The sequence below is a fragment of the Anticarsia gemmatalis genome, chromosome 25, assembly GCF_050436995.1.
Source record: "Anticarsia gemmatalis isolate Benzon Research Colony breed Stoneville strain chromosome 25, ilAntGemm2 primary, whole genome shotgun sequence".
NCBI lineage: Eukaryota > Metazoa > Arthropoda > Insecta > Lepidoptera > Erebidae > Anticarsia > Anticarsia gemmatalis.
In genome coordinates, this window is record NC_134769.1 from 3,793,418 (window position 1) to 3,820,967 (window position 27,550).

General features: G+C 33.6%; 1 protein-coding gene across 8 annotated transcripts in view; it reads right to left on the reverse strand.

The window, feature by feature from the left end:
• Positions 1 to 27,550, reverse strand: part of Cirl (Calcium-independent receptor for alpha-latrotoxin) — a 314,415-nt gene that overhangs the window by 119,144 nt on the left and 167,721 nt on the right. For all 8 annotated transcript variants that reach the window (XM_076130804.1, XM_076130805.1, XM_076130808.1 and 5 more), the window contains exon 2: positions 7,129 to 7,473. In XM_076130804.1, coding sequence (XP_075986919.1) covers positions 7,129 to 7,405 — 277 coding nt within the window. In that variant the 5' untranslated portion in view covers positions 7,406 to 7,473. The remainder of the gene's footprint in view (positions 1 to 7,128; positions 7,474 to 27,550) is intronic.

A 27,550-nucleotide genomic window follows, 5' to 3' on the forward strand; every position in this document is an offset into this window, starting at 1 on the left:
CGGAACTCCGGATTTGGTACGTGAGATACTTTCTAGTATTATAAAATTGTAACAAGATTGTCTGTTCGTTGAAAGCTTTGTAGAAATTCTTGGTAATTTTCAGATGAAAGGACATTCAAGTAGTCTTTTTTACTTTAATTACGTATTACCAGACAGTGACATTATTGTTCCATGCAAAAATGCTTAATACATCTTTTTACAATTTTCATTGCTAGATAGAAACTATATTGCAAACTGTATATGTGGCGCGATCGGTAGTGTGTCCGACTGCTGAACTTGAGGCCTTAGTTTTCCCAGGTCGATTAGTCTTCTTTAATTAGTATTAGAATATGTATCAATAAGTAGACAAGGTTGGTTACGAGCCCAGTAAATAGCAATAGGCTTCCCTAGTACTTAGGACTAACGTACATATAATATATCTTTGATGAAAATCGCCAAGAAAAATATGCAGAATCAAAAGTTTTTACTCAGACGGTACCCGTAGGCGTTGACTATAGTCTGTTAATAAAACAGGTCTAGCTTCAAAAAGGTCTATCTTATTCAGGAGTGTTGACTTGAATGGTTATTAAGTTGGATGAAAGAGGCTTTTTAGGAGACCCGTGTTGTGAAAAAGACGTTGGTTTCAGGATTATTTGTGTTATCATCTGAATAGAATGCTTGTAGGTCTTTCTTTAGAATATATTTGCTGGAAAATGCTTACATAATGGTTGTAGTGTCAATTATTTCAGTTCGTTCTTAATAAACAGAAATTTAGAGGAGGACAAAAATAAGTTTGGTATTATTTGACTTATCTAAGTACCCACCACTAACAAAATTGCTATAACATAATTCATGTTATTTTTGTTCTTAATAGTATTTTACAATTTATTTCTTAACAATTACATGAACAGCAACTGTTAATATGATTTCGTGTTTCCTTAGCTATTGAGAACTCAGCAGCATGCAAGTGTCACGTTCCGCTCAAAGGTCACCATATGATTGCATCCTAACCGAATTTACATATGAATGATATTTCACCTCAGCTGAACATGAACAACTAGGTCAAAACACGTGCCATACATACAAGAACATAAACAAAAGCCTAGAAAACACGCTGAAACAAGGCATAAAGAACTACTTAACATACTCATTTAATTAACTCGACACATGTAAGAAGAATCTCCTTGGAACCATCTCAGAAACTACTTCATTACACAAATGACATCAACTAAGTTAACAAACTTTATGCGTTCCAGTTATGCGCTAGCACTGACCTACTCAACTTATTTAACTACTTACACGCAGTGAAAACATGGGCGACGCCGCATTACCATATAAATCCTGACCAAACACGACCGCTCCACGACCAGCCCAAAAGCTAAATGACTGTAAGAATCCATCCCAGTTTCAATTTATCACCGAGAGATGGCGTTGAATGTATGAATGAATTGAAAGTTAGATTACACAATTTAAATTCCCCCTTCATGCAAAATAGGGACGGAGAGATGAGGTCTGGGGGGTGTAGAATACATTATACTAGGGTAAGGTGGGGGTAAGGTTGAAATATTTACCTCGCGGGAGTTTGGAAGTGTGTGCGTCGAGGCGAAGCGAAATCTTAATGGATTATGGTATGATTGGACTACTCGGCTTACCTGCGGATATTTTGCACGAGTTTTTATTTTCACAATCCGTTGTAGATTGGTTTCTATAGAGTATTAAACGCAACGGGACCGTTTTTATCCGTCCCTTTGAATCGTGGCAAGCAATTAGGGAAAATAACAATTTAATTTTTTTCAGGCGGGTGTCTGCAGCTAATCCAATTTGCTTCGTTTTTTTCGTTTCGTATCGGCTTTTTGAACGAATCGATTAGTCCGGTGAATGTGGCGAATTTTGAAAGGGTAGGTTATGTTTGTTTGTGAATGCCACGTTTCAAAATATCAGTGTAATTTTGTATGCCATTTGAAGTTACGAGAAAAAGTTTCTACAAACTTTTTTATAAATTATTTATAACTTATATTGTAAATTATGAAGTTTGTTTGTTGCTCATTTAGCTTTTGATTAGTTGTAATTTTTAAATATAATTTTTAATGTTTGGAATACTTTCAATACAAACTAAAAGTTTACTGAAAAAAATTTGAACTATTATTATAACAGACCTGATTAATAAAAGTTATAAGTTTTTTCACGTTTTTAAGTGGACACACGATGAACATTTTTCATAAAATAATTATCGCGTACAAAGGTACCTATTTAACATTACATAGTCAATGCAATGTTTCAAACAACAATATAGTAGTGTCTATTGCCACATTTATAGACCTAACAGTCAAAAACACTAATTGTTGACAATGAGTTTTAAAATCCAGTTATTTTCCCAAAAGCTCTAAACCTACATTTACTTAAAAAACAAAATAAAAACGCCTCTTTCAAGAGAATTCGCACGTCTTCTCACGTAAGAGGTGCAAATACGCTTTGTAAAACAAAATGTTCACCGTTAATGCGATAAATTGTTTTATACCTTTGCAATGTTATGCTAATTCTATTAAATGTATGTACGAACTGATTTCTAAGGCTCTGATAAGATTGTGAGAGAACATTCTCACAGATTTTGGATAAAACTATATTTTGACCACGTAATCGGTTCGAGCCTATTTTGAAGATTTTTTAATAGCTAACTACTACGTCAGCAGCAATTGCAAAATAATCAACTAGTTTTAAAAAAATAAACAGAAGTTAAGGCAGATATTTTGTAAAGTATCGGTACCTAAATAATAAAGTTGCACTTAATTAATTAATCTTTACGCCTTGTAAAGACACCTGTCGTTTTTAACCTTTAAACAAATCTTGAAAGGAGAATGGGCAAAATAGTATGGAGCCTGGGCGATCCGCGGCCAAACATGATTTTTTGTTTTTTTAATGTAGTTTAGTCCTATAATTACCGTGTAGAAGTTTTATTGCCGCGACGCACTTATATGACGAACAAAATACATTTTTGTTTTTGAGCACTTTTAATAGTATAAAAACATATTTTTGGCTCATATTCGGAGATTAAATAAAAAGTACTATTTATATTATTGCATACAAATGTAGACATTATTAATATTCGAACAATCGTAACATGTAAATATATAAATATCGTAACAAGTAAACATCTTGATTTTCTATAATATATTCACTGAGACGACTTATCTGTCTTGAATGCTCAGCTTAAAAACGAGGCGTTCATAGCCAGTTGCGCTCACTGGTCGGTAAACGATCTGTTGGTTAAGCAACCGTTGGCGCGGTCATTCTATAGATGGGTGACCACATTGTGGTATTTGAACTGAGCTTCTCTGTGCTTCCGAGGGCACGTAAAAAGTCGGTCCCGGTTGTTGCCAACTAAGATAACATTTGGGTGGCTTGAACAACTTTGAAACTAGGTGAACCATATGATAGATAGATACGAGTTACGATTATTGTTCATTTTGATGGCATTGCAATCGTTATAAGAAGATGTAACGTTATTACACAACATTAAATGCATTACAGACACGAAATAATTGTATTTGTTCTATGAAATTCCATTATATTTACATGTCAATATATTGTTTCCTGAAAGGATTGCAGCGAAACGTTCTTAGTAAAAGTTGTTCCTAGTTATCATTACTTTAATTTGACACTACTTTCATTAATGGCCGCCGACCGCCCAGGAGTGCCCATTCTCCTTTGACAAACGATATTGTAGGATTTAGTTGTTTAATACACATGATGTATACATCACAGCTCGACAGTAGATAATGAAAAAATCTCCAATTAAAAAAAGAAATTCATAATTATTATCGGTCATTAGCCTACTTACATACTTTAACCCATTAACACGTTTCAGCAGAACTTCGCATTCCGTATTTTTGAGCTTATTTCTAACCCTTGGCGAAATTGTTTGAAAAACTTTTTAAAACTTGAGAGTTCTTAAGTTTTAGTCGCCATTTTATTTACGGCTGTGTATGTTCACGCCGCGTGTTAGAGGTACTCGGTAGAATTAATTAGTGCCTTGTTGTGTAGTTTATTTACTGTGGGAACTGGTTTTTAGTTTGATTTATACGTTTTATTTTAAGTTTTCTTTGGTTTTGTAGAGGAAATTGTTAAGTTAAGGAAAAGATTTGTTACTTAAGTTTACTTTCATTTTGTACTCTACGAGTAAATATCAAATTTTTTTTAGCTTAGCTAAGCTTACGCTAATATTTTAAAGTTCTTATAAAGTTTTTAATTTAATTCCATAACCTACACAAAAATGAAAGTATTTTTGGGTACACAAGTTTAAACCTAAGTTTTTAACACTGCCTATCTTTTTCTAGACTGCAATACAGTAAGCTTTAGTTTTTTTTTAATATCTTCCTGACAAACCAACACACAACAATAATTGGAAACACTTTGTTCCTCAATGTACAAGCATACCACAAGTCAAAAGACAAATGAACTTCAGAAAAGAAAAAATACATTCACAAATTGACTTATTTATAGGAGCAGTTAAAAATACCATCTCTATCAAAAAACCTACTCATCTTTCCCAGCTTTCTCTCCAGTCAACGACAACAAAGAGTAATAACCGTGTCAATCTCCGAAACATCTATGAAACTGACGTGTTTAAAGATCTCCCGTAGGGAGATGAATTATAAGAATTTAGTACGATTTATATAAAATTCTTTGACAATTGATTGAAAGAAATTAATCGATTTGGTGATAGTTTGATCTGAAAGGTCACTTTCGCGAAATTAGCAAAAACAGATATTGTGATATCGTTTTTCAATTTGTTAGTGGATTGACCGGATTGATTTTTATGATTTTTAAGTATCATGAAATTGATATAAGTATAAAAGTTGTAATAGTAGTCTCCTTCGTTCCCTTGCTCAGCAATGGGTTGGTAACGGATTTAAAAAAATAGTTAAAGTTGTCCAATTCTTATTCCCGGTATACGTAAACTTTTGAGGCTTAAATCCCGCATAAGGAATTAATACTGGTGTATTAATTCCTTTTCTGGAATTCATAGAATGAGTTACATAGTTGAAACACATTAAACTTTAGTGATAAACATTTTATGTCATTCAAATAACAAATATGGATGTGTTATAAAAAAAACAAATGTAAAAAGACGTTAAGGTTAACTCAATTTGTCATGCACTTCAAACACATAACAATAGTATTTTTTATGTAAAATAAATTATCATTAATATAATTCGTCATGCATTTCAAAAGACATCACAATTGACATTGATATTTGTATAGAGAATTTCTCAAAAACCCCAAGTCCTTTTAACCGCAAACGTTTGAATAGAAAACAATGGCAAACATTGACTAATTTCTCGATAGTTCTTACTCATTTACAAGTGTGAATTAAATCGAAATCTACAAAGAAACCGAATGAGTAATCACTGTAATATTAACTAGACAACCGCGTGACTTCGCTCACAAGTTACTCAAGTAAAATATCGGTTTACACTACCTATGGTACCGATTTTTGAAAAAGTGTGTATATTTATACTCGTGTAATCAACTTTATCGATGCTGTATTTCTTAAAATCCATTAGACTGTAATAAACCTTTTGGTTTTAAAGGCATATAAGATAGCAAGACTACATACATACATAAAATCAAGCCTTTTTCCATAGCGATAGGCAGAGACCAAGAAACGCCACCTACAAAAATCTCCTGTAGACGTAGGTACTTTGCTTCATTTACATCCATGCATCAAAACAACTAAGCATGTTTAATATTAGTATGTACTAATATGAATGGAAAAATCCCCGACATACCACAAAAGATTTACCGCATATGACTAAGTTCTTAGCAAGACTAAAGCGTTTGATAAACAAATTAGGATATTCCTAGATAAATCATGATTAAGACTGGTTTTATGTGTATGTGGAGATTTCTATTGAAATGTAGTTTTTTGTTTACACACAAGTGTTCGTTAATTTAGAAACTTAAACACATGGTCGCTAATTCTTTGAATTGATTAAACATTCAAAGATAGATTTGAAAATGTTGATGAGATTACAAGTCTTAAAAAATCGCGGTTCCTTAGGTGTACTAGAAATTTTTGTCACTTGGTTAACTAAGAGTAAAGGAAACGTTGCATTCCTTAGGAATTTTAAAATCTTTGCTCAGATCAAAATATTCTTTATTTTGTAAACCTTTAATGAGTCCTTAAAATCATCATAACTTTAAATTGCTCCGTTTCACCGACTCAAGTCTTAAAAACCCTTACTTATTTACAGAGATATATCTTTGCCCAATGCCCAGTAATGGGGAGTATATCGGGTCAAATACATGTATTTATTTGTCTAATATAATTGTAAGTTTTCATCAAACTAATTGTGAAACTTCCAAGCACAGTCCATAAAAAACTTAAACAATATAACATCTTGTACTATTCCAATACACAAACAATTACTAAGATTAAACTGTCGCTAAGTCTAAACCTATTCCAGGCCAGACAGACCGAAATGTAGCAATTTCTATATCAGACGCCCTAAGAGGTCTATAATAGATTGATTGATTGGGCCCGTCTAAGGGTACGATATGTCAATTATATGAAAGTGCAATGTGATATTGCAGTCTGGGTTGTATATCGTTTGATATTCACGGGAGATGTGTTTTGATATTTTGAGAAATGTCGAGACATAATGAAGGCTAAAATAGAGGTGTTATGTTCAGAATATGTCTCTCGATTTGATGTTGAGGTAAGATTTTGAATACTAATTGACACGACACACAAAGTTGATTTTAGAATAGTCTAATTTATTCTGAGGGTATGTATAAATATGTATTCGTTGCTGTCTACTTTTTGGCTAGAAGGTAATTAACTTTATGATGAATACCTATAATGCTGAGCTGTTACTGTTGTAGCCGCCAGTACGTCTATTTTTATGCAACAAGTTTGATTTTAACAAAATGTTGCTGTTCTTCCTTTAAAACATTATGGCCAAATACAGTAACGAAAATATATTTAAAAATTCTTGTAGGGGTACCCTTTACTTCAACGTATATAAAAGTAGGAAAACATTTTTGGAACTCCATAAAAATTAAATTTCGCTAGTATTTGGTCAATTATTCCTTAAATTGAAACTTAAATCGATGTATTTATGTAATAATAATAAAAAGTTCACTCACCTGAGCTCCTGCCGCTCACACAATCAACAAGAACAAACACTAATAACAAAATCATGACAGTTTTAACTCTACTTAAGCACCACCGTCGGAACAACTTTACACTAAAACAATTATTGTCATAACTATTATTGCTATCTCTCTCTGTATCTGTACTCCATCTCTGTCTCACTCTGTCTTCTCCTCTGTCTTCTAGCAAGTATTTGAGGTCTTGGAGACTCTTTTTCTTGGTTGTTATTGTTTTTCCTAAGGGCTGGTTGACCGGGTGGTGCCCAGTCATGGTTGCGGTGCTGTGGTTAGAGATGGAAGGTGTTGAGGTCAAATCCCGGGTTCATCTTGCGTTAGCATCTGTAACAAAAGAGAAATTATCACATTAGATTCTGTGCTACTGAATTATAAGAAACTCGAATGCAATGATTCGTTAAAATTCATTTTTAATTGCTAGTGTAATTATCTGTGAATGTTTTTTTTTTTTAACTTCATAAAATATAACTATCAATTTAGCACATAACTTAGGCATATAGGTGTTAAAAAATATCATAATTGGATTGACGTCAATAGAACCCGATAACATTAGAAACACGTCCTCACTAAAGTGTAAACGATCAGCTTAATTATAAGCTTCAACAGACCAAAGGTCTTCTTATAAAATGCGAAAAGATATTATTCAAAACAATCATTATTATTCTTATTTTGCGAACACATCAGAAGTAAGTGCCACATCCATATAAGAATCCTAGATTAGTTCCTTGTACAAGACCCAAGACGAACTTAAACGAACGTACAGGCATTTACCATTCAGTCCGCCAAGCAATGCGTAAACAGCACTTACAAACAAACAAAAACACTAACAACTTAATAGGTTAAACGCACCAAGAATCGGCCGTCCATAAATTTCTTACGGAAAATAAAAACAGAATTATTGGAACGAAAAACTCTCGTATGTTGCCGACAATCTAATAAGCAATTCATCAGGGGATGTGACAGTGTGTGTTATCGTTGGGGGTGAAACTGGGGGGAGGGGGTGAAGGGGGGGTTGTATAGGACACCTGCGTCCTACTGACGCAGATAAAGATGATGAACCTGTTTCTTAAAGCCGGATTAAACTGGCTAGACTAGGCTTCTAATGAGGTGGTTTTGTCCCCAATTTTGGATAACGAGCGTTTTGTATTGTAAGCGATTTTATTGACTTACTTGCTACGCGACAAATATTAAGAACTGGTTTTCTTTTGGTGATAGATTTTTGTGGTGATACTCGAAATAAAAGTAGTCTCTAATATCGGGGATAGTGTAGCTTTCAGCACCAGATATTCCGTAAGGGATATTTTTCGATATGAGTGTAATTTTCTGTTAGCCGAATATTTTTGGAAGTCCGAGTGTATGAACTATGTCTACCAAAAACGTTACCTCACTGTACTTTAAGTATTAAATTGATTATAATATATCAGAACTTCGAAGAAAACGTGTAACCATAAGTTAATAGCCAGTGTTCCTCATTGGCTCTAAACATTCGAACTTAATAGGTACTTAAATAGCTAGTCGTAACTTTGCCAATCTGAATTGTCAGAATTTGATCTATATTTAATTCAAAAATGGTTAAATTATAAGCCATATTTTGTTAGCTTCAGGCTTAAGCCACAACTGTCACACCATGTCAATTATATGGTACTTAATCACCTGTTAAGTCCGTCAATCAAATTGATTGATGGATAGATATGTCTAAACCCTGGCAGTAATGTATCAGGTTTTAGCAATCCTGCTTTGCCCTTTGACGATTAGTTTCTACATAGGGCCTGGATACCAATGATTTTAATTAATACATTTACTAAGATTAGAAGTCTATATACGCTTATAATTTGTCTGAGACTAAGTTTTCATTGGTTAATATGGTCATTACGATTGTATAGTAGTAACTGAACTAAGTAGCTTCGATTTCTGTGTAAAAACTATATTCTTTATAGATAAAGCTGCAATTTCTTAAAGTATTTTTATTGTTGAAAAAAACCGCAAGAAAATAACTATAGTGTCCAATTTATCTTAAAAATGTGGGGTGTAAACTGATTTTTTTATAGTGTTTATATTTTTCGAATTTCCCGATTGAAGTCTTCAGAAAGCTTCTAAAACCCTCCTATAATTTAGAGCACGTACAAGTTGAATGTTGAATATGGTATAAAACATTGTTTACATAGAACAATGCAAGTGCAGGCTCAGGTGTGCCAATCCGGCTCAAAGCTCCTCATTAATCTTGCCGTCCTTACCGCTAGCCGGTAACGGTAACGGTCCACTGCGGTAAACGCGTTTTTGATTTTGAATATTTGTTTTCTAGAGGTAGAGATATGTGAAATAGGGGAGCAAGTTATTGAAACAAATTTCAGCTTTAAAATCTAGACAGTTTGGAATTTGTTGAAATATTTAGAAGTGAATGATGAATAATAATTTGTAATTCGAAAAATAATATAGCAAGAGAAAATGAATTTAGGATTCCATAGAAATGATCATGCTGCGCTGTGCTGAAATTCAGTGAGTATTGTAAACGCCAACAATGAAATGCTTTCTACTACGCCGAATTAAATCTGTTTAGGGGCTTCATATTCAAACATTTCCTAGAAAACTCGAAACAATGAACAAAGAGACTACGATTGACAAAAACATAATTATAATTAAAAACAAATCAAAGAAGCAAAAACAAATATCGGCAACAGGTTCTTAATAAAAAAGGTAAGCATAAAAAGGGTTGAATTAGGGTAAATGTCATCATTACATGCCATTACAGAAAAATAAAAGGGAATCGCCGATAATACGATCAATGAGAACGCCGAATAATTCTCACGTCGCAACGATATTTTTATGTTTAACGACAAGGAGGAAATTCGTTCGGACTTTTGTCCGACAGAGGGTCCTTAGATCGTAACTGAAAATTGTTTCAACCCCCCGGGACATGAAAGTTCAGGTGGATACCGTCCTGAGATCTTTCACAGGTGCTATCATGAGTTATCGTCCAATTGTACAGGAGTAATACGAGAATTCTCCAAGTTTCACTTCAATTTTTCCTTCGATGGGGATTATAGGGGTTGGACAAAGTAATTTTGTAATCTCAACTTTATGATGGACTGATTTGGATACACATACTATAGTAATAACGTTGAAATGTCCTCGTACTTCAGCAGTTAATATAAAAATATCTGCAGTTTCAAATAAAAGAGCATCTCACTTATTTCCCTCTCATACAGTAAAGTTAAAATTTTTCCATAATTCCCACCCTCCACCATCTGGATTTGTCCAAACTCGTTTGAATTTAAAATCATCACGATTTTTTACCCAACTTTAATTAAATTAAAATACAATGCAAATATTTTAAATCCAACACAAGGTTGTTGCGGATCGAATTAAATTTGAATAAGTGGCTGTAGACAGCTCGGTGAAATGTTGAGAAGAAATATAAACAGTCATTTATCGTAACAATCCTGAGGTCCATTCCTCTTTAGCCCTCTAGGGGGTGAGGAGAGGGTCGAGCACAGGTGCCGGGGCGCACACTACCCCCTTGTTGCCTTGACTGATTGTTTGTTTTGCCATTCCCGGTTTCACAGTTTGTTTTGCAAGGAATTTGCAGTTGCAGCGGGCTAAAAACTCATTGGGGTCATCAATTTTGGTGTTTAGTGCTGAAATGTCTCACTTAGTTTGAGGGTAGCGTTGGGTTTTAGTGTGCTTTGTTTGTTTTATGATAAGCTGTGTAACAAACGCGACGGTATACTAAAACATAGTAAGTTTGCAGAAGAAAATTGTACATCAGTAGCGCGAATTTCTACGTTCGGTAATATCGAGCATCGAAAGTTTGACATTTAAAATGTACTGCAAAAAAGTTCCTACGACGCCTGTTAAAGGCGCTGATCACATTTATGTACAAAATGTCTATATGACAAGCTGGTTGTCGGTAGTCGAACTACAGCTACAGTTGAGGAATCTAATTTAAATTCATTGCAGCACAAAGTAATATAAATAAATCATGACAAATAACAGCAAATAAACCCAAAAGGGAATGTTTAGAAAAAGCATCTCACATACTAATGAATATTGAACACGTAACACAGTAAGGAGAAAATGGCGCTCATTTTTCACATACGCAATTAAAGGTACGTAATAACAGTCAAGACGGCCAGTTATTCTTTAAAAGGGAACGCTAGTTATGTCCAATCTAAATTTAGAAATGGCCAGAGCGGAATGGTCAGTGCATTCCTAATGGAACTGGTCTAAGTTAGGAAAGACACGCGAATAGAAAGACAAGGTATTTTAAAATAAGAAGCACAGACATTTTTAGGGCTCAATAAACCTAAAATTATATTATATGGGTAAATCAACTTTCATGTAGAAATATTAATGCTTTAAAATTTGGCAAAATAAGCACAGAAGAAAGTACAACCAATATTAACTATTTATAAAGGTTTCATCATGATGTTTTTCTTTACCGTTAGAACAAATGATATTTATTTCTAATTCACACAACTTTGTAAAGTTATTGGTGTAAGGTGGTGAGTGAGAGTGTTTTTATTAAAGCCAAAAATAAACATTTTAAACTAACTGTAAATTATCATCCAATTTCTAAGTTATATTGTTAGCTCTCTCATTTTCAAGTATTTTACTTAGACCACCGGCCAGCCCGGTTGCGTCGGCAGGCGGGGTTAAAATTTCATGGCCTTAAACAGGTCGGCAGGTCCCACCCTGTTCAGGACAGAAGGAACAAGTAGCGTACTTAAAGGAATTTTTCTACTTAATGCTTAGGAAGATGTTTTTGCATCTATACCAGTTGAAGAAATGTTTCTTAATGTGAATTATATTAAGGTTTATTTTATAAAGTGACAGCTGTTTTTAAGAAAGATAGATAGATAGTTTATGATTTGTTCTTTACGTTTGCATGAATGGTTTTCTTGAATATCGGCCTTTTAAGATTTAATATGGCATTTATTTAGTTATTTTTTTCTGCTGTTTTATGATAGCTTAATTTAGTAGCTTTTTATTTTGAATTTAACTTGACGTTTATTTTAGTTAAAATCATAAAGATAATTATGTTGTTTATTAACATCATCAGCATTAATGCATTGAAATGAAATAATCTAGCTTTTCATAAATAAAATTCACTCTTTTTGCATCCAATTCCCAAGGAGCAAGAATTCTTAACACAGAAACGACTACTAATGAACGCTACTTTAAGAAATCTGTGCAAACGTGAATCTGCTAACATAGCAAGCAATCCAAGCTATTGATTAAAGTTAAATCGACATACAGAGAACATTGCTTAGCAATTGCAGTTGCAAGTACGACCGTATTCAAGAGCATTACAGTGGCATAGTTCCCGATTTCCCTAAGAACGATAAGCATCTAGAATCTAGGCAATCTAGCCCATTTCCGTCTGAGCTAGCCCGCATTGAGCTACGAATGAAATGGAGTAGTGTTGTGGTACTTGCAATATTCAGTTTTGATATATGGCCGCATTTGAATTAATGAATGAGAGTGGTATTGCTGTGTGTTTCCGTTTTATGTCTTGTGTTACTATGAATCGAAGTTCGGTGGAGAATGCTGTTTATCGTCAATAATTCTGCAATACGTTATGGTTGGAAAATTTCGATAAATTTAGTGTTTTGTTTCTTGATGTGAATTACACGGTAATGATACACATTAGACTACTTTTTTTTGGGAATTACATTGGGTAATTTTCTTCCATCTCACCTGAATGGTAAGTGAAGAATGACGAAGCCGATGTTAAAATAAAATTCTCTTTTTTGTAAATATTAAATGTTCTTCTAACTCTCAAATATAAAACACTAAATATAATTCAACTGTCCAGAGAGGTGAAAACCCCAATTGTCGGCTCGTAACTTCGCGTTGGCAACAATTTGGCGAATGCATTCCCACTAAATTGCCGCTCAAGCATTGAGAGCGCCGTGAAATTTTCATACCCTAAGTGCCTATTCGAATGGTGTCTTTTTAAGGCAACACTTTGGCCTGTGTTGGCCTCAAATCGCCTCTTATAGTGTTATAAAAGGTCACAAGTGTGAGGTGTATAAAGTTTCGAGTTTCTAAGTTATTGATTGTTAAGTGTAAAGTGAGGTTAAGTTTTCGGCTTGTGGTGACATGTTTTGAACTAGTTTCCCGTTTGTAATTGTTGTATGAAGATGGGTGCAATTAATAGGAGAGTGCATGCTAACGTTATTATAGTATTCATAAACGCAATTATAATACTTGTGTCACATAACGTTGCTTATTAATCATTTATGTGCTTCTACTGGCTTATTTCCAACATACTGAAATTTTAATTCTATGGTATTTGAATGTCAAATCGAACTCTAAAATTCCAGTGAATCAAACAATCCATTTAGTTTTTCACGATACTCTATCGAGGCGTAATAAAATTCAAATCTATCGAGTGTAATCCATCTGAACTATGACACTTCATAGTACAGATAAGCGTACACCAGAATATAATGATGAGACCAAAATTAAAACGCAAAGTAATTAAATAAGTGACGAAAAGAACGCCTGATCTATTAAAGAGATTATAAATTTTTCTCACCATCCCTCAAATTCCCTAGATGCCTATTACGGAAAGAAATAAGGGGAAGCTGATCGTAGCTAAAAGTAATGCGTTCGAAAACAATATTTCATAATTAACACCAACGGTATTAATCTTTTTAAAGGCGACATTTAAACCGAAGGCAATGGCGAACAAACCTATAAATTATATTTCCCAACAAAAAATAATTTTACTCAGACGTTATCGAGATTAAAAGTGAATGAATGGGACATCCGCGCAGATTAATGACATTGGGAGTAGTAGTTCATTATACATAAGTATCAGACTCTATTAATGTAGAAATGTATGATGAATGCTTTATCCAGGAACAAGTTTTTGCTCTTGATATTAATTAGTCACTTTAATAAATAATTCCTGTTCTATACAAGTTTTTTTAAATAACTCATTCGAGATCACGCAACCCGAGGCTTTAAAATAAACACACAAGTACCGAAAAGAAAATTACTAAAGGTATCACAAAAACGGTCTCCGTCCAAAAATTTCAAAATCCCAAATCACCACAAGCAAAAAGCTCATAACCCGGCTAATTCACCATTAATTACGAGGAGAAAAAATTGCGAAAATAATAAAAGAAACATGGACTCATTAACTGTGGTAAAACTAATGGGATTTGATGGGGAATGCGAGCAAAAAGCCGACAATCCCCGAGGCACGGTTAAGGATGATTTATAGGGGCCCCTGTTCACAAGAGTGAATTGTAAAAACACCTGAACCGCCTGATGACAATTGATGATTAATTTCGCGATGGCTTTTTAGTATTATTGGCAATTTTTCTTAACTAGGATATGAGTTTTGTGATAGTTTAATAAATAGACATTTGGGAGATGCTTGTAATTAGTAAAAGTACGCAATCTTTCGTCTTTTAAAATTCATGAACGCTAGTTTTATCACAGAACAGACAGTCTTTTGTGTTTAGTAGATTTTAGATGATGATGTAGAGTTAGTAAATAATCTAAAGTTTTGTGATGTTGAAGCTAGCATTTAGTTGTTCAGAAATAAAAACACGTAGTTTTGCTAAAACAAAAAGCTCTCAACAAAATATTTTCTTTAATATTATATCATGTTACGTACGTAGTTTTGAAATTTAGAAATAATTCATACAGCTAAGCACACAACAAAACGTGGGAGCGGTAAAAAACTTGAAACAAATGAAAATATGCATCACATACCACCACAGTCAAAGCATAAACCACGAAAAATTTCAAATTGCTATGATAAAAACTAAAATTCATATTTTTCAGCGCTGTTGCACTAAAACTTTATGCTTGGACATACATACAAATGTACGTTTGTATAGTAAAAACTGGAATGACGGAGTAATGCGAGTCGGGTGAAACACCTGGGGCCAGTTGGACGACAATTGTGCCGTTTACCTTACCTCTCTTGGTCATTTACGGACATTGACGGAAATGGGGATACGTGAAAATATAATCGACTTAGTGGTCGACAATTGGGTGGAGCACCCTATTTGCAGCTTATGTAAATTTACTAAGTATTCTATTTCAAACATTTCCTTATCGTATTTTTATTACAAAAATAAATGATTTAGGTTGACTTTTAAAATAAAGTATTCTTCTTATCGTATGGTTAGTGGTCAACCTAGTGTCAAAGTTGTTCAAGCCGCCCGAAGGCCTTTGATGTGGCTTAACGACTGTTATCGTAGTAGATAACAACCGGGAAGTATTAAAGACTTTAACAGTATGGACTAATCATCAGTCAAGCCATCCTTCCAACAATGTTGGCGTCGGCTTCCAATCTCACCTAATGCAGCTAAATACGAGTATTTTACAAGAAGCGCCTATTGCCTACTCTACAATCCAGTTATACCACGATCCGCTAAAATAATAATTTTCTATACTTATATTTTTCCTGTAAACTCTATAAGTTTATATACATATATGTATTTAAAACTTGTAGGGTAGTACATAAGTAGCTTAGCAAGAATAGCGGCCCAAGTTCTATGCATAGTAAAAGGTCAAACTTACTTATACTTGTTCAGCGACCTTTTGTGCTACAAGCTTGGACCCGCGACTACACCCACGTTTAAATAGGGATTTTCGATGTAAATACTTTTTTTCGTATTATGGAATTTTTGTGTAGAGTTTAATTTGTTTTGAGCTTAGCCTTTATTCCAAACTACGACGGAGTCGGCTTTCAGTCTCAATAGGATGCAGCTGAATATCAGTGATTTATTGAAGTAGTGTTAAATGACAATACCTATTATTTGTTAGTTAGCTTAATAGCTAGTCATCTCTCTGCCCTCTAGTCGGGTGTTCTGGAATTCATGATCCAACATTATTATAACACCTACTTATTCAATCTGTGACAAGATTGTAATTGGTTTAGTTGTTTTGGAGATTGATCGCTACAGATAAACATACATGGTTTTTTCACAATATTACCACACGCTTATGATGATAATAATATCTATCTCATAGTCCAGGAATCAAACCAGAGACCTCTTTATATCATACGAGAACGAAAAATATTACCCGTAATTAGGTCACATATTTATTTACGTCATTTTCTTTAACACACACATTTTCTTTTAATACACGAACTTGGTATCATAAAGACAAGCTTTGTTCGTGAAATTTCAGAGAAAATTAATTAACTACATTCATTAATCAATGTATTACGCTAATGAAATATAGTCAGAGGCAGACGTAGGGTTAATAGGTTATCTTTATTAACGTTACGGGTTAAAAGAACAATTTTATCTTTATTTTAAAATATCCCTAAGGATTTCTTTGAATTGAGATTTAGTTGCCAACTATTTTGTTATAGGTATGTATAAGTTAGGTACCTATTGTTACAAACCGAGTCAATAAAATCATAGAGAAATAAACAAACATACAAATCGCGGATATACACGATTAAAAATTATAAGACATAAAACTTGAATTAACCGGCCATCGAATACGGGAGCCTTCGTGCCATATAAAAGGACTTTTGAAGCCAAAACACTTATACTAAAAGAAGGTTCTATAAATTCAACATATTTAAATATAAATAAAAAAAATTACTCATCAACAAACAATTTTCGACTATGAAAAAATATAGCAAAAATACTAAAACAATTACCATAAGTAAATAGCGAAACTACCCTCAAATAAACAACAAAGAGAGTAGCGGTAAAACCACTCGAAAACTTAATAACATGGCGAAATAAAGGAGGCCCAAATCTTCTTACATCATAAAACTTCACCTGCTGAAGAAAATATATGATAAACAAAAGAAATAGGGACTTTTATTGCTTACGATACGGACACGACACGGCGACGACAACGTACTCGTTTATACACTGTTTCAAAGTCACGTGTTTAAGAAAATTATATTATACTGAAGCACGATTCTTTGCTACCATTGATTGCAACCAGCTAGCGACTGAGAAATTTTGAGTGAAAATTTTATCAGCGCCTCATTGGGCACCGTAGGAATTGTTTTTGCAGTACATTTTAAATGTCAAACTTTCGATACTTGAAAGTACCGACTGTAAAAAATCGCACTGCCGTTTCATTAAGATAGTTCAAATACAACTCAATAATAGACTTTTCTTTGAGAGCGAGCAAAATTGTAAGGTAAAAGTATTATGTAAATGGAAACTTAACTGCAAGTTACATGCTTCCGGTCTAGACGGATTTCGAATAAATCTGAAAGTTAGTCTAATGTCCTGAACACGTCAGCAACTTTGTAACCGAACTTAAGAATTATCAACATTTAGGGTATGGTAGCTCAAATATCAGTAAATATTTATTTATAAAATATAAATGAAAAACTAGCAAAAACTATTAGTAAAACGAACTATTAAAACTACGCCAATCATTGCTTAAAAGTCAAAATTGATCGATAAGGAAACTTTCTCATCTACAACAGCACGTTGAAAAGTAAATATTATGTATATCAGACTACCGCATAAAAATAAGCGTATCTATAATATCAATTTCACGCCTTCGTGTCGTCTAATATAAAAAATAAAACGGTAGTCTCGAAATATTTGATTCATTTAAATATGTATAAAGTTTCACATCAAAAGATATCATTGAGTATCGAAGGTTTGAAGGTATTACGGGTAAGGCAATATTATGTGGGGACGACTTATAAATCATTTTATTTGGGAAACGTTTCGATATGTATCGGTTTTCTGTCTGTTGTTCAAGAGATTTTTTGAGGAAAATGTTCCCATATTTTATTATACCTTTTTAGTATCTTTTTAAACGTTCTTAAATCAGGACTATTGACTTACATCACCTATATTACCGAAAGCATGGATATGAACAATGATTATATGCTTGAAATTTCGGCCATGTTGTCAGTAACTGACGATGTAAACGATTTTAACTATCGCGGTTTGCACACATAATACTAAATTGCTAAAGTCTTAAACGTGATTCTCATCGCAATTTGATATGAAATGTAAAGTTATCAGTCAATATCAGTATTAAATACACATGACAATATTACACAGTTTTCCAAGAACTATCTCATGTAAAAAATATTTAGTATAATTCTTATGTCATGTTCATACCACAATACAAAGTAAATATAAATCAACATCTCCTATTTTGCAGGATATACGAATAATTCAAGCAAGATTCCTAAGATCTCTGGTATCACAGCAAACAACCGCTAGGTTTATCCATTACCTCAATTTATACGTACCGCTTTACACGGGTATAATATTCATAACCCAGACATTTCTAAGAATCGGAAACAGAATCTTGTAATATTGGGTTTAAATTTAAATGTATATTATTACTGCTTGAGGAATAAACGTCTCTTAATATCAAAAAAGCTATGTTTTGTCTTTATCGCTCTCAAATAGTTTCGAACGCCATAAAAGGTAACAAAAAATAGTAATGAGAATTTATGATTTTCTTCTCGAATGCCTGAACATAGACCTACATAATATGATCTCTATAGTGTCTAATATATCGGCTGTCAATAGATTCATAATCAGACAGTTACTATAAGCAAATTGTTACCACAACGTTTCAACTTTCTACAAACGATTTAATCCACCCTGCGGCAAAATCGTTTCGTACCGAAAAAAAATTCACCTCAAAAGCAAATTCCTCAAAAAAATGTAATTCCTCACTTTCCTCATCATCAATTTATAAACGAGCCATAAAAAAATAAACAAGGTATGTGTTTAAATATTTTCCCTCGCGTCTTCAAAACCAATAAATGGAGGAGCATTACCCGGGTCTTGTACGAAAAAATAATGTACCTAAATGATTTCTTTTATCCGTCGGAAATAGAATGGAATTGTTCGTAAATGTCTCGGTTTCGAGGGAAATCCTTTTGATGACGTCATAAGCTTGTTTCTTGTAGTCTCATCATAAAAGTTGGTATTGTGACGTCACGACTATTGATGGTTGGCTGAGCGAGTTGTTGATTGAGTTTTATGCTTCATAGTTTGTTGGTCGTTGTTAGTTTTTCTTCCGTTGCCTTTACTTATGATTTGCTTTGTATTGCTTTGTACGTGGCTTTTATCTAAACATGGATATGCTTTTACATCTAATAAAAAGTGTAGAATTTATATCAACTGTCTCTTATTCTGTCTAAGTTAAAGGTTAGCTTAATTTCGTTCCTAAAGATTACTCTATTCATATTTGTAATTTTTATTTCTTAGTAATTTTTACATTTAATTTCATCTTAGATTTAATTTCGGTACATTAGCACCGACAATATTAACAAAGTCTTTGTCTTTTAAGTCTATTGTTTTTGCTTTAGCCATTCAAAATAACGACAAACTTTATAAACTCCAACTGAATTTCACAAACACCACTACAGCTAAAAAGGCTAATATCAAACAAAAACCAAATCATATTTGTATGAAAAAACACTTCTATTTGTGCTTTTGGTGACAAACAAGAGATATTGGATGTTCTATGTATGTTTGTATGTAGAAGTGTTTGTTCACTTACTCGATGTTTACTTTCATGCATGAGTTGGACTGGCGATAAAATCAATGCAAGTCAATGTTCGATATGGTAGAAGTGTTGTGAGATGTTAGTCACCTCACTAGAGGCGATAAGTAGTCAAGTGTCTGACAACCACTTGAACAATTTCACTAAAGCATAATGAACGGTAAATAGGTTTGCTTGGAAATAATTGCAGGGAGCAACGGTGAGGACGTTTCAGTCTTCCGATTGATAGAACATTTAACCAATAGTCTTGTAGCGCGATTCTCTACAGTCGGTACTGTCGCGTATCGAAAGTTTGGTATTTAAAATGTGCTGCCAGAGTAGTTCCTACGACAACCGCTAGAGGCGATTAAGGAAACAGAAAGATTTTTGTACTGAACTAAAAAAGTGTTCACAAAATTATGTATGTATAAAATTTATGGTAGGTATATGGTAATTATGCCATAACTCTCTTCCCTGAAACAATAGGCTAATTTATAATTTAATATCTAAATCCAGACTGAAGTCCTCAGTCTAGACTAATTTATATTCCACAAATATTATCTAAGCGTCTCAGTAACGTTTAAAATCTAATAAGTTATGCTAAGATACTTGAGACGCCATTTAATATGAAAGTTATAAAAATTACAATCTATTTCATAATTTTAAAAGAATTAATTCAATTGACTTTCTCAGAAAGAGATAAGAGCTAAGTAATAGTATGTCTCAGAATAATATTTTTATCTGAAAAACAATGAGTTAATAAGTTTTAGGGTGAACACTTTTAGTCTAAGTGTTATAAAGAAAACCTATCATAATTTTGCATTAACTTAATAAAATCATTATTTAATATAAGAATGATACCACAAATATAAGTACATACGGCCTGGTTTCCATAGGGTAGTAGACAGAGACCAAAGAACGTTACTTACTAAGTACGACCCTTAAAATTGTTCTGTTCTGCTATTTCTTTCTCTCTCTCATGTTTTACAATGTGTAAATGAATTCGACTTTCTGAGTAAAAAAGGAAGTATGCTTCTATTTCTTGTACTTTCAACTATGGCCTCGATAAACTCTATTTTTCCGAATACAAATACATTCAACCGTAATATTATTCCACATTTCATTGCACAACCCATCTTAAAGAACAACGTGCAAGCAGGCAAAGCATTCTAATTAAGCATAGTACAAACTATCGCTAAACAGGTAACAAATGCACGTAAATTACAACAAGCCGAGTATTCCCGGTGTTGCCAACACTACTCTAAGTCTCTACCAATAAATAAAAGGAATAAATTCCCGGGAATTCCCGGTGAATTCCCCGTGAACTGAGATGCGCATACATTACTTCCCGATAACGTTGATACATACAGTTTTGTAGTAGAAAAGTTTAGAGGGAATTTCAATTTTGCTTAGAATAAGTGCTTTTGCAACTGTGATTTACTGATTCGGGTCACATTCTGAAATTGACGTATTAAAGTAATTTATGGATACAATTTCAGTCAGACAATTTTACAGTGAAACTACGGGATAAGACATATTATTAAGAATGTTAGAACTTCTTTTTCTTGAGTTCATACCAGACAAAATAGTAAAAGACATTTGCAGTACAGATATTGTTTGGAAAATTTTTACGAATATTATATTTAAAATTAACATAAAAATATAACTACAATACAACACAAATAAGCGAACATGTAGTGTAACAAAGGTTTTTGCAGAAAATGTTTTCATACCTATAGTGCTATGCGTAGTAAGATAACAATTCCTTATTTTCAATAGCGACAAATCGGCTAAAATAAGACATAAAGCAACACAACAGATGATCTAACGTCTCCCTTAACACATTGAGACGCAAGAATTATCAAAGTAAAAAAGCAATCTTCACACATCACAATGTACCTCACAAAGCAAGTCAAATAAGGTATAAAGTGTCCCACAACGTACTGTAAATTAGAAAGGTAAGTACCAACAAAAGCGTCTTAGTTTTCAAGCGAAAATCACCTTTAAGAGCAAGTGTAGGGCTATAAATTTTCTGTTAACGCCTCACGTTCACCGTAAGCAACCGTTGCTTGATATAAAAAAAGGTAAAATAAACGATTTGCTATACCCTCGAGCGTCTTCGAAAAATTTCTAGGCGAATATAAAAGTTCGGTCGTTATTTTTCAAGTAAAAAACATTTTTGTGTTGTAAATAGGATGTTAAAATGCAAACACGATTCTCGCCTTTTCAAATTGTTGTCTTTATGTAATCATTCTCGTGGAGGTGTGGGTAGTTAGTGAATCTTTTAGTCGAGTAGTAACTTTTTGGGAATGTCCGCATTATTCTCTTAATTTGTGACTGAATAGCGCATAATTAACTAACACGTATGCTAGTAACTTATAGGCGTTATAACTTAGGGTAAAATTCAAGTAGAATCTATGCAGAATTCACAATTTCATACACTAAGTAAATGTTGAGTCTACTAAATCACTGACTCAGTCAAACTGCAAATACATGATCAAATAATATTTATGCCGCATAGAAATCAAACCTATGACACTCTTTATAATAGTAGAGGCGAGGCGATCCACTTAATCATTGTGTCATACGTACCGTAAACACTAACTACTAATTAATAAAAATATACAGTCATTTTTTCGCTAACAGTAATTAATATAAATGTCACGAAATTTTATTTGTAACCTTTGAACGTGACTTTACATGCATGTTTCATGAAAAAATCCGTAGACAAAAATTAATTAATTCTTTGAAGTGTTCCATAAAGCGGCGGATGTATAGAACTTTGGCGTGCGTTGTTTCTTTACTCTGTTTTATCGCTTTCAACTTTAGAAAGTGAACTTTTCAATTATGAAAACATTTACGAAATCTCTACAACAATTTTGCGAGATTAACGTTTTGATACTTCACAATCGATTAATCGACTAAGTTACTAAAAAGTTACAAGTCACATCACTATTTTTAAATGTCATTTGAAAAATGGCGGGTATTATAAAGCTGTAGACGTATTCAAATGTAAAAATAACATTCTCATCTCACTGTAACCTGGAATAACGTAATGACAACTCTTACACGACAATTCCATTCGCGCCGTACTGTCATTCATTAGCATATGTACATAAAGAGAGATGCTCATTGGCTAGACGCGCCATGTTTGAATTGCAGAAATACCACCATTTTTATTAATTAAAACTCCCGCGCTTTTTTCTGTACGCCACAATTATTGTTCTGAAAGTTATCTTAATGTTTGCCGCGTACATTTTATGGGCTTGCTATATTTGTAGAGACTGTTAAGAGACTTTTTGTTATGGCAGTAGTTTGTATCTATAATAAGTAACATTTAATTTTACCTTTCTAACTACATGGTTTGGACTCAAGGCCTAACCCCTCCCTCATTATTAGAGGAGACCTTTGCCCAGCAGTGGGACAGTAATGGGCTACTTTTTTTTACTTGGTGTGAAAATAAAATAGATCGTAACGTCAAATAGGAAACAATATTATACTGCATTCATAGAAATAGAAATGTTACCACATTATAATATTTTCACCTATTGTCAAAGCACTGAATGAAAACCACAACACAGTTAATTAAATTTTGACAAAGAGTTTCCTTGAAACCCGAATGTAATGATTCATTTCATACGGTACGCCCTGTGAGTTTCACTGAAAAACCCTTTCATTACGAAACCCTACTTATCCCAACGTTTATAAAGTATAACCGCAATATTTTATTGTAGATATAATAATAATTCAAGATGATAATCCCTCCTCAACAAAACAACTGTCGTTTTCTGATTGGCTAGACGTTCAGTTCAGAATAACATTTACATATCGAAAATTCCTCCTCGAGCTTTAGACAAAACGGTTACCTACGAAGTACGTTCCCATTTTAAATATGCGCAAATTTTTTCATGTCTGTTGGCTTCATAAAATTTAAAATTTTCAAAAAAGAACGTATAGAGATGTGACAAAAAATAACGTATTCGGTATTCCACGGTCGTTTTGCGTCCGCGAGACGGTAGACGGCAGTCAACGCGCGAAAGCTTTTCCTTTCAAGTAAATAAAAATAGTCGAATATATTGAAGTCCCGCGGGATGGCCAATAACTCCGGTTGGATTTGGCTCTGTGTACGTATGGAAATTCGCCGCACCGGGTGCGTTTAGACGGATCTCGGTCCGTTGGACGGACATCGATAGTTTTAGTACCATCCCTAGACATCAATCGAGTTAGAATACACGTAAATATTGCTTTTTAATTAGAACAACGTTTTTAAAAAAGAGAAATAGTTTCTTTGTTGCACAACAGTTGTGTGCAGTTTTTGCTGAAGGATTGTTGGAATACGTAGAAGCTAATTAAATTCGTTGGATACACAAACGACTAGAAATGTAATCCTGAAGCAAAAAGTTTTATCTCTTTTTTATTTTTATTAGAATACAGTAGCGTAATAACACAAGAATAAAAGGTAAAACAGAAAGGAATAAAATTCCCACAGAGCGATTCTCGGAAAATATAATCGTAATATCAATAATCATCAGTCAATAGCGTCTTACAATTTCGCTATCGATAAAAATGCTAATGTCCCATCTCTTGAGCGAAGCGAGGGGGCCCTGGGAGGTCCGGAGTGATTGCATTGGATGCCTCCAACTCGTCTCGGGGCCCCTAAGTAGATTCGGATACTGGTGCTTGAACAATGGAGCTTTTCTTGACTTTATTCTGAATTTTGAGCCATGAACTCAATTCGAGATTTTCCGTAGCGAGAGAATTTTTAGAAAAAATGTTACGAAGTTGAATTTTTCGGAATAGAAATGTTATGTAAAACAGTTTTATAAGTTAGAAGCGAAATTACAATAAATCTAAATGAAAGCCTTCGCAGATAAATCTGGGTTTTAAGTGAGATAAAGTAGAGAGGCGCGAAATAATAATAATATGCAATTAAGGACTTGAAAATTATTGCTTTGTTTTCAGTTTACGTGGATGTACTAAACAAATAGTAAATTTTAATACCAGTAGTGTTGAATAAAGTGGTGATTGTGTATAACCAGATAGCTACGTATGACTTTAGGAAATAAAGTATTATCTAAAATTTACCCAAAATACCGGCGTCTTCCTTTAAAGTTATTAACTTATGATTGTCTTTCATTATTATCAAACTAAATATTTCAAAAAACTTAATAAAGAAAGAAAAATCACACAAACCAAAACTGCTATAACGTTACTCCAACGTCCTTCTTTTCACTTCTTCAAAGTAACAAGATGTTTACCAAAAGATCGATTATTGAAACGACATCGTCAAAGTGAGGGGAAGCCCGTTGATCTAGGATTAGACCATGGATTAGCGGATCTAAGGGATCAAACTTATGGTAATGCAGACCCTTGGAACCTCCACGCTGGTTTAACTGTGATCTTGGATTTGAAGCCAGGTAGTTATAACTTTAGGGACCCGATTGATTTTTGGAGAATGTTTATCAACAATTTTAACTTATCTTTTTTATGTTTGGAAAATTTCTGAAAACTATTGTTTTACTGAAGTATGTTAACCTGTTCTCAGCTTGAAGTTTGTATCGTTAGGGTGTTGTATTAGTAAAAATAATATTAGCTATGGTTCTAGTCAATTTTGTGTATGAGTTATCGGTATTTCAGTGGCTTTTTATCAGATTTCAAATATTCAAATCATAGTATTTTTCTAAGTATCGAATCCATATAATGCTATTCTTTACGTATATAACAAGTAACCTAGTTTAAAGAGGATGTTTTTCACATTTTTTAAATAAAAAACCACCATGTTTTTCTACCAAAGATTCTCTAACAACACGTTACATGTTTTCTCCGTAACGCTGAAATTTCCCTGAATCATCTTTGGACAAAGCTTTTATGAACCTAACACATGCTCCGAACATAAAAGAACTCGCATGGCGTATTATACTATAGGCCAACAACTTAGTAGAGAGTATGTAAGGTTCGCGGCTGGTGAAGGTATACAAAATATAGATTTTAGGATAGCAGTAACCTGCAGGCTTATGCAGTAGACAGTAGCCTGTATGATACAGCTTTATGTCGAACATACATAGAATTATTAATTAATTATACTCTAGCTAAATCGTGCATACTCAAGCCCTTTACTTTACTTTAAGTTGTCGGTGTTAACACAGGCAATATAACTACCTACCTATTTGCCTTATATAACAAAATTATGTTCTACAAAGATATCGATGAAGCCTAACATTGATTACATTAGTAGTACAAGCAAAAACATAAAATTGGTAAAGTCACCACAGAATATGCATACCGAGGTAATGTATGCAAAATAGTAAAAGTACGATAAGTAGACTATATCACGCGAACCCGACATTTTGTTAGCATTTATATAAGGCTGGAAACAGCTGTATACGGGGCAAAACGTCGAACACACCAAGCAGCAACAAACAAAACTATGACTTACAGTCCAAGACTTACGGTTGAATTTTCTTTGAGAGATCGTAAGAATTGAGCTTTTGTGATTCGAGATGATGGTATAGCTAATAGTAACGAATGATGGGTCAAGGGTGAATATAGACGAAAGAATCAAAGAAGAAAATTAGGACTGTATAACGAATGTGCCAGAATTACTACATTTGTATTGTTACCCGTGTTATTACGGTGAATTTATTTCTCCTTGCTGTAGAGCAGTGGTTCCCAACCAGTGGTCCGTGGAAGTCAAAAATATGGTCCGCGAATGATTTTAAAATTTAAAATTCTCAGGATGATTATTACACTTTATCCATACTAATATTATAAATGCGAAAGTAACTCTGTCTGTCTGTCTGTTACTCAATCACGCCTAAACTACTGAACTAATTTGCATGAAATTTGGTATGGAGATATATTGATACCCGAGAAAGGATATAGGCTACATTTTACCCCGGGACAATGACACATAATGGGATAATTAGGGTGGCGGATGAAGTCGCGGGTAAAAACTAGTTTTTAATATACTTACATAGCGGTCCCTGCTAGCAAGAATAATATAAAAGTGGTCCTGGACTAAGAAAAGGTTGGGAGCCCCTGCTGTAGAGAAATCGCCATACCATTATGGGTAACCAGCGCACCCTATATTCAACATAAATTAGGGTAATTTGAAACTCTAAAGTATACTTTAGCAAATTTTAGTTCAATACAAATAAATATTGGTGAATGAAAAGGCCAGAGTTGTTGCAAATTACATTTTCAAACTGTTTTCGATTGATGATGAATTTCAATTTGAAAATTAAACCTCAGTAATTAAATTTGAAATCTTTGAAGGAAAGTCTTCAAACATTCGGTGAGACAGACATTTGACTGCTATTACTATTTATATTGAAGAAAAAATACTATTTAACTAATTTTAATTTGTCGGTTAACGGTCAGTGGGGTAAGCTACTTTTGGTACCGCCGCACATTAGATGGGTGGGTCGTGTTACTACGCAATGCTGAGTAATGGCCATCTCCGTATTTTAGAAAGCACGTATTCAGTCAATTTCATTGAATGCAGTAAAGACGAAGCTAAAAGCGTATAGCTATAGCTTTTTGTGTATCTCAGTTGATAACTAGTATACGTCATTTGATAGATATGCCTATACATTGCAGTTTTGACATAACACAATACTCGCCACCATTGAAGAAAATAAGCAATGCATTTAGTTACTCATTAGCGAGGCAAGGTACATGTACTTTTTGTGAGATGATATTTTGATATTTTGTCAAATTGAAAGCAAGATGAAAGTCAATCGGCGCTGTTTTAGTTAAAGACAAAAGTGTCCAGGGGCGCTATCACGTATCTCAGTTAAAAAACTCTCAGTTTATTAGGTACGACCACTAACGTCACAAAAAGGGCTTTTTGATTACATCGTCTGGCATATAAATAGTAGCTGTATAAATACACAGTATTCCATCGATTGCTTCGAACAAATACGCT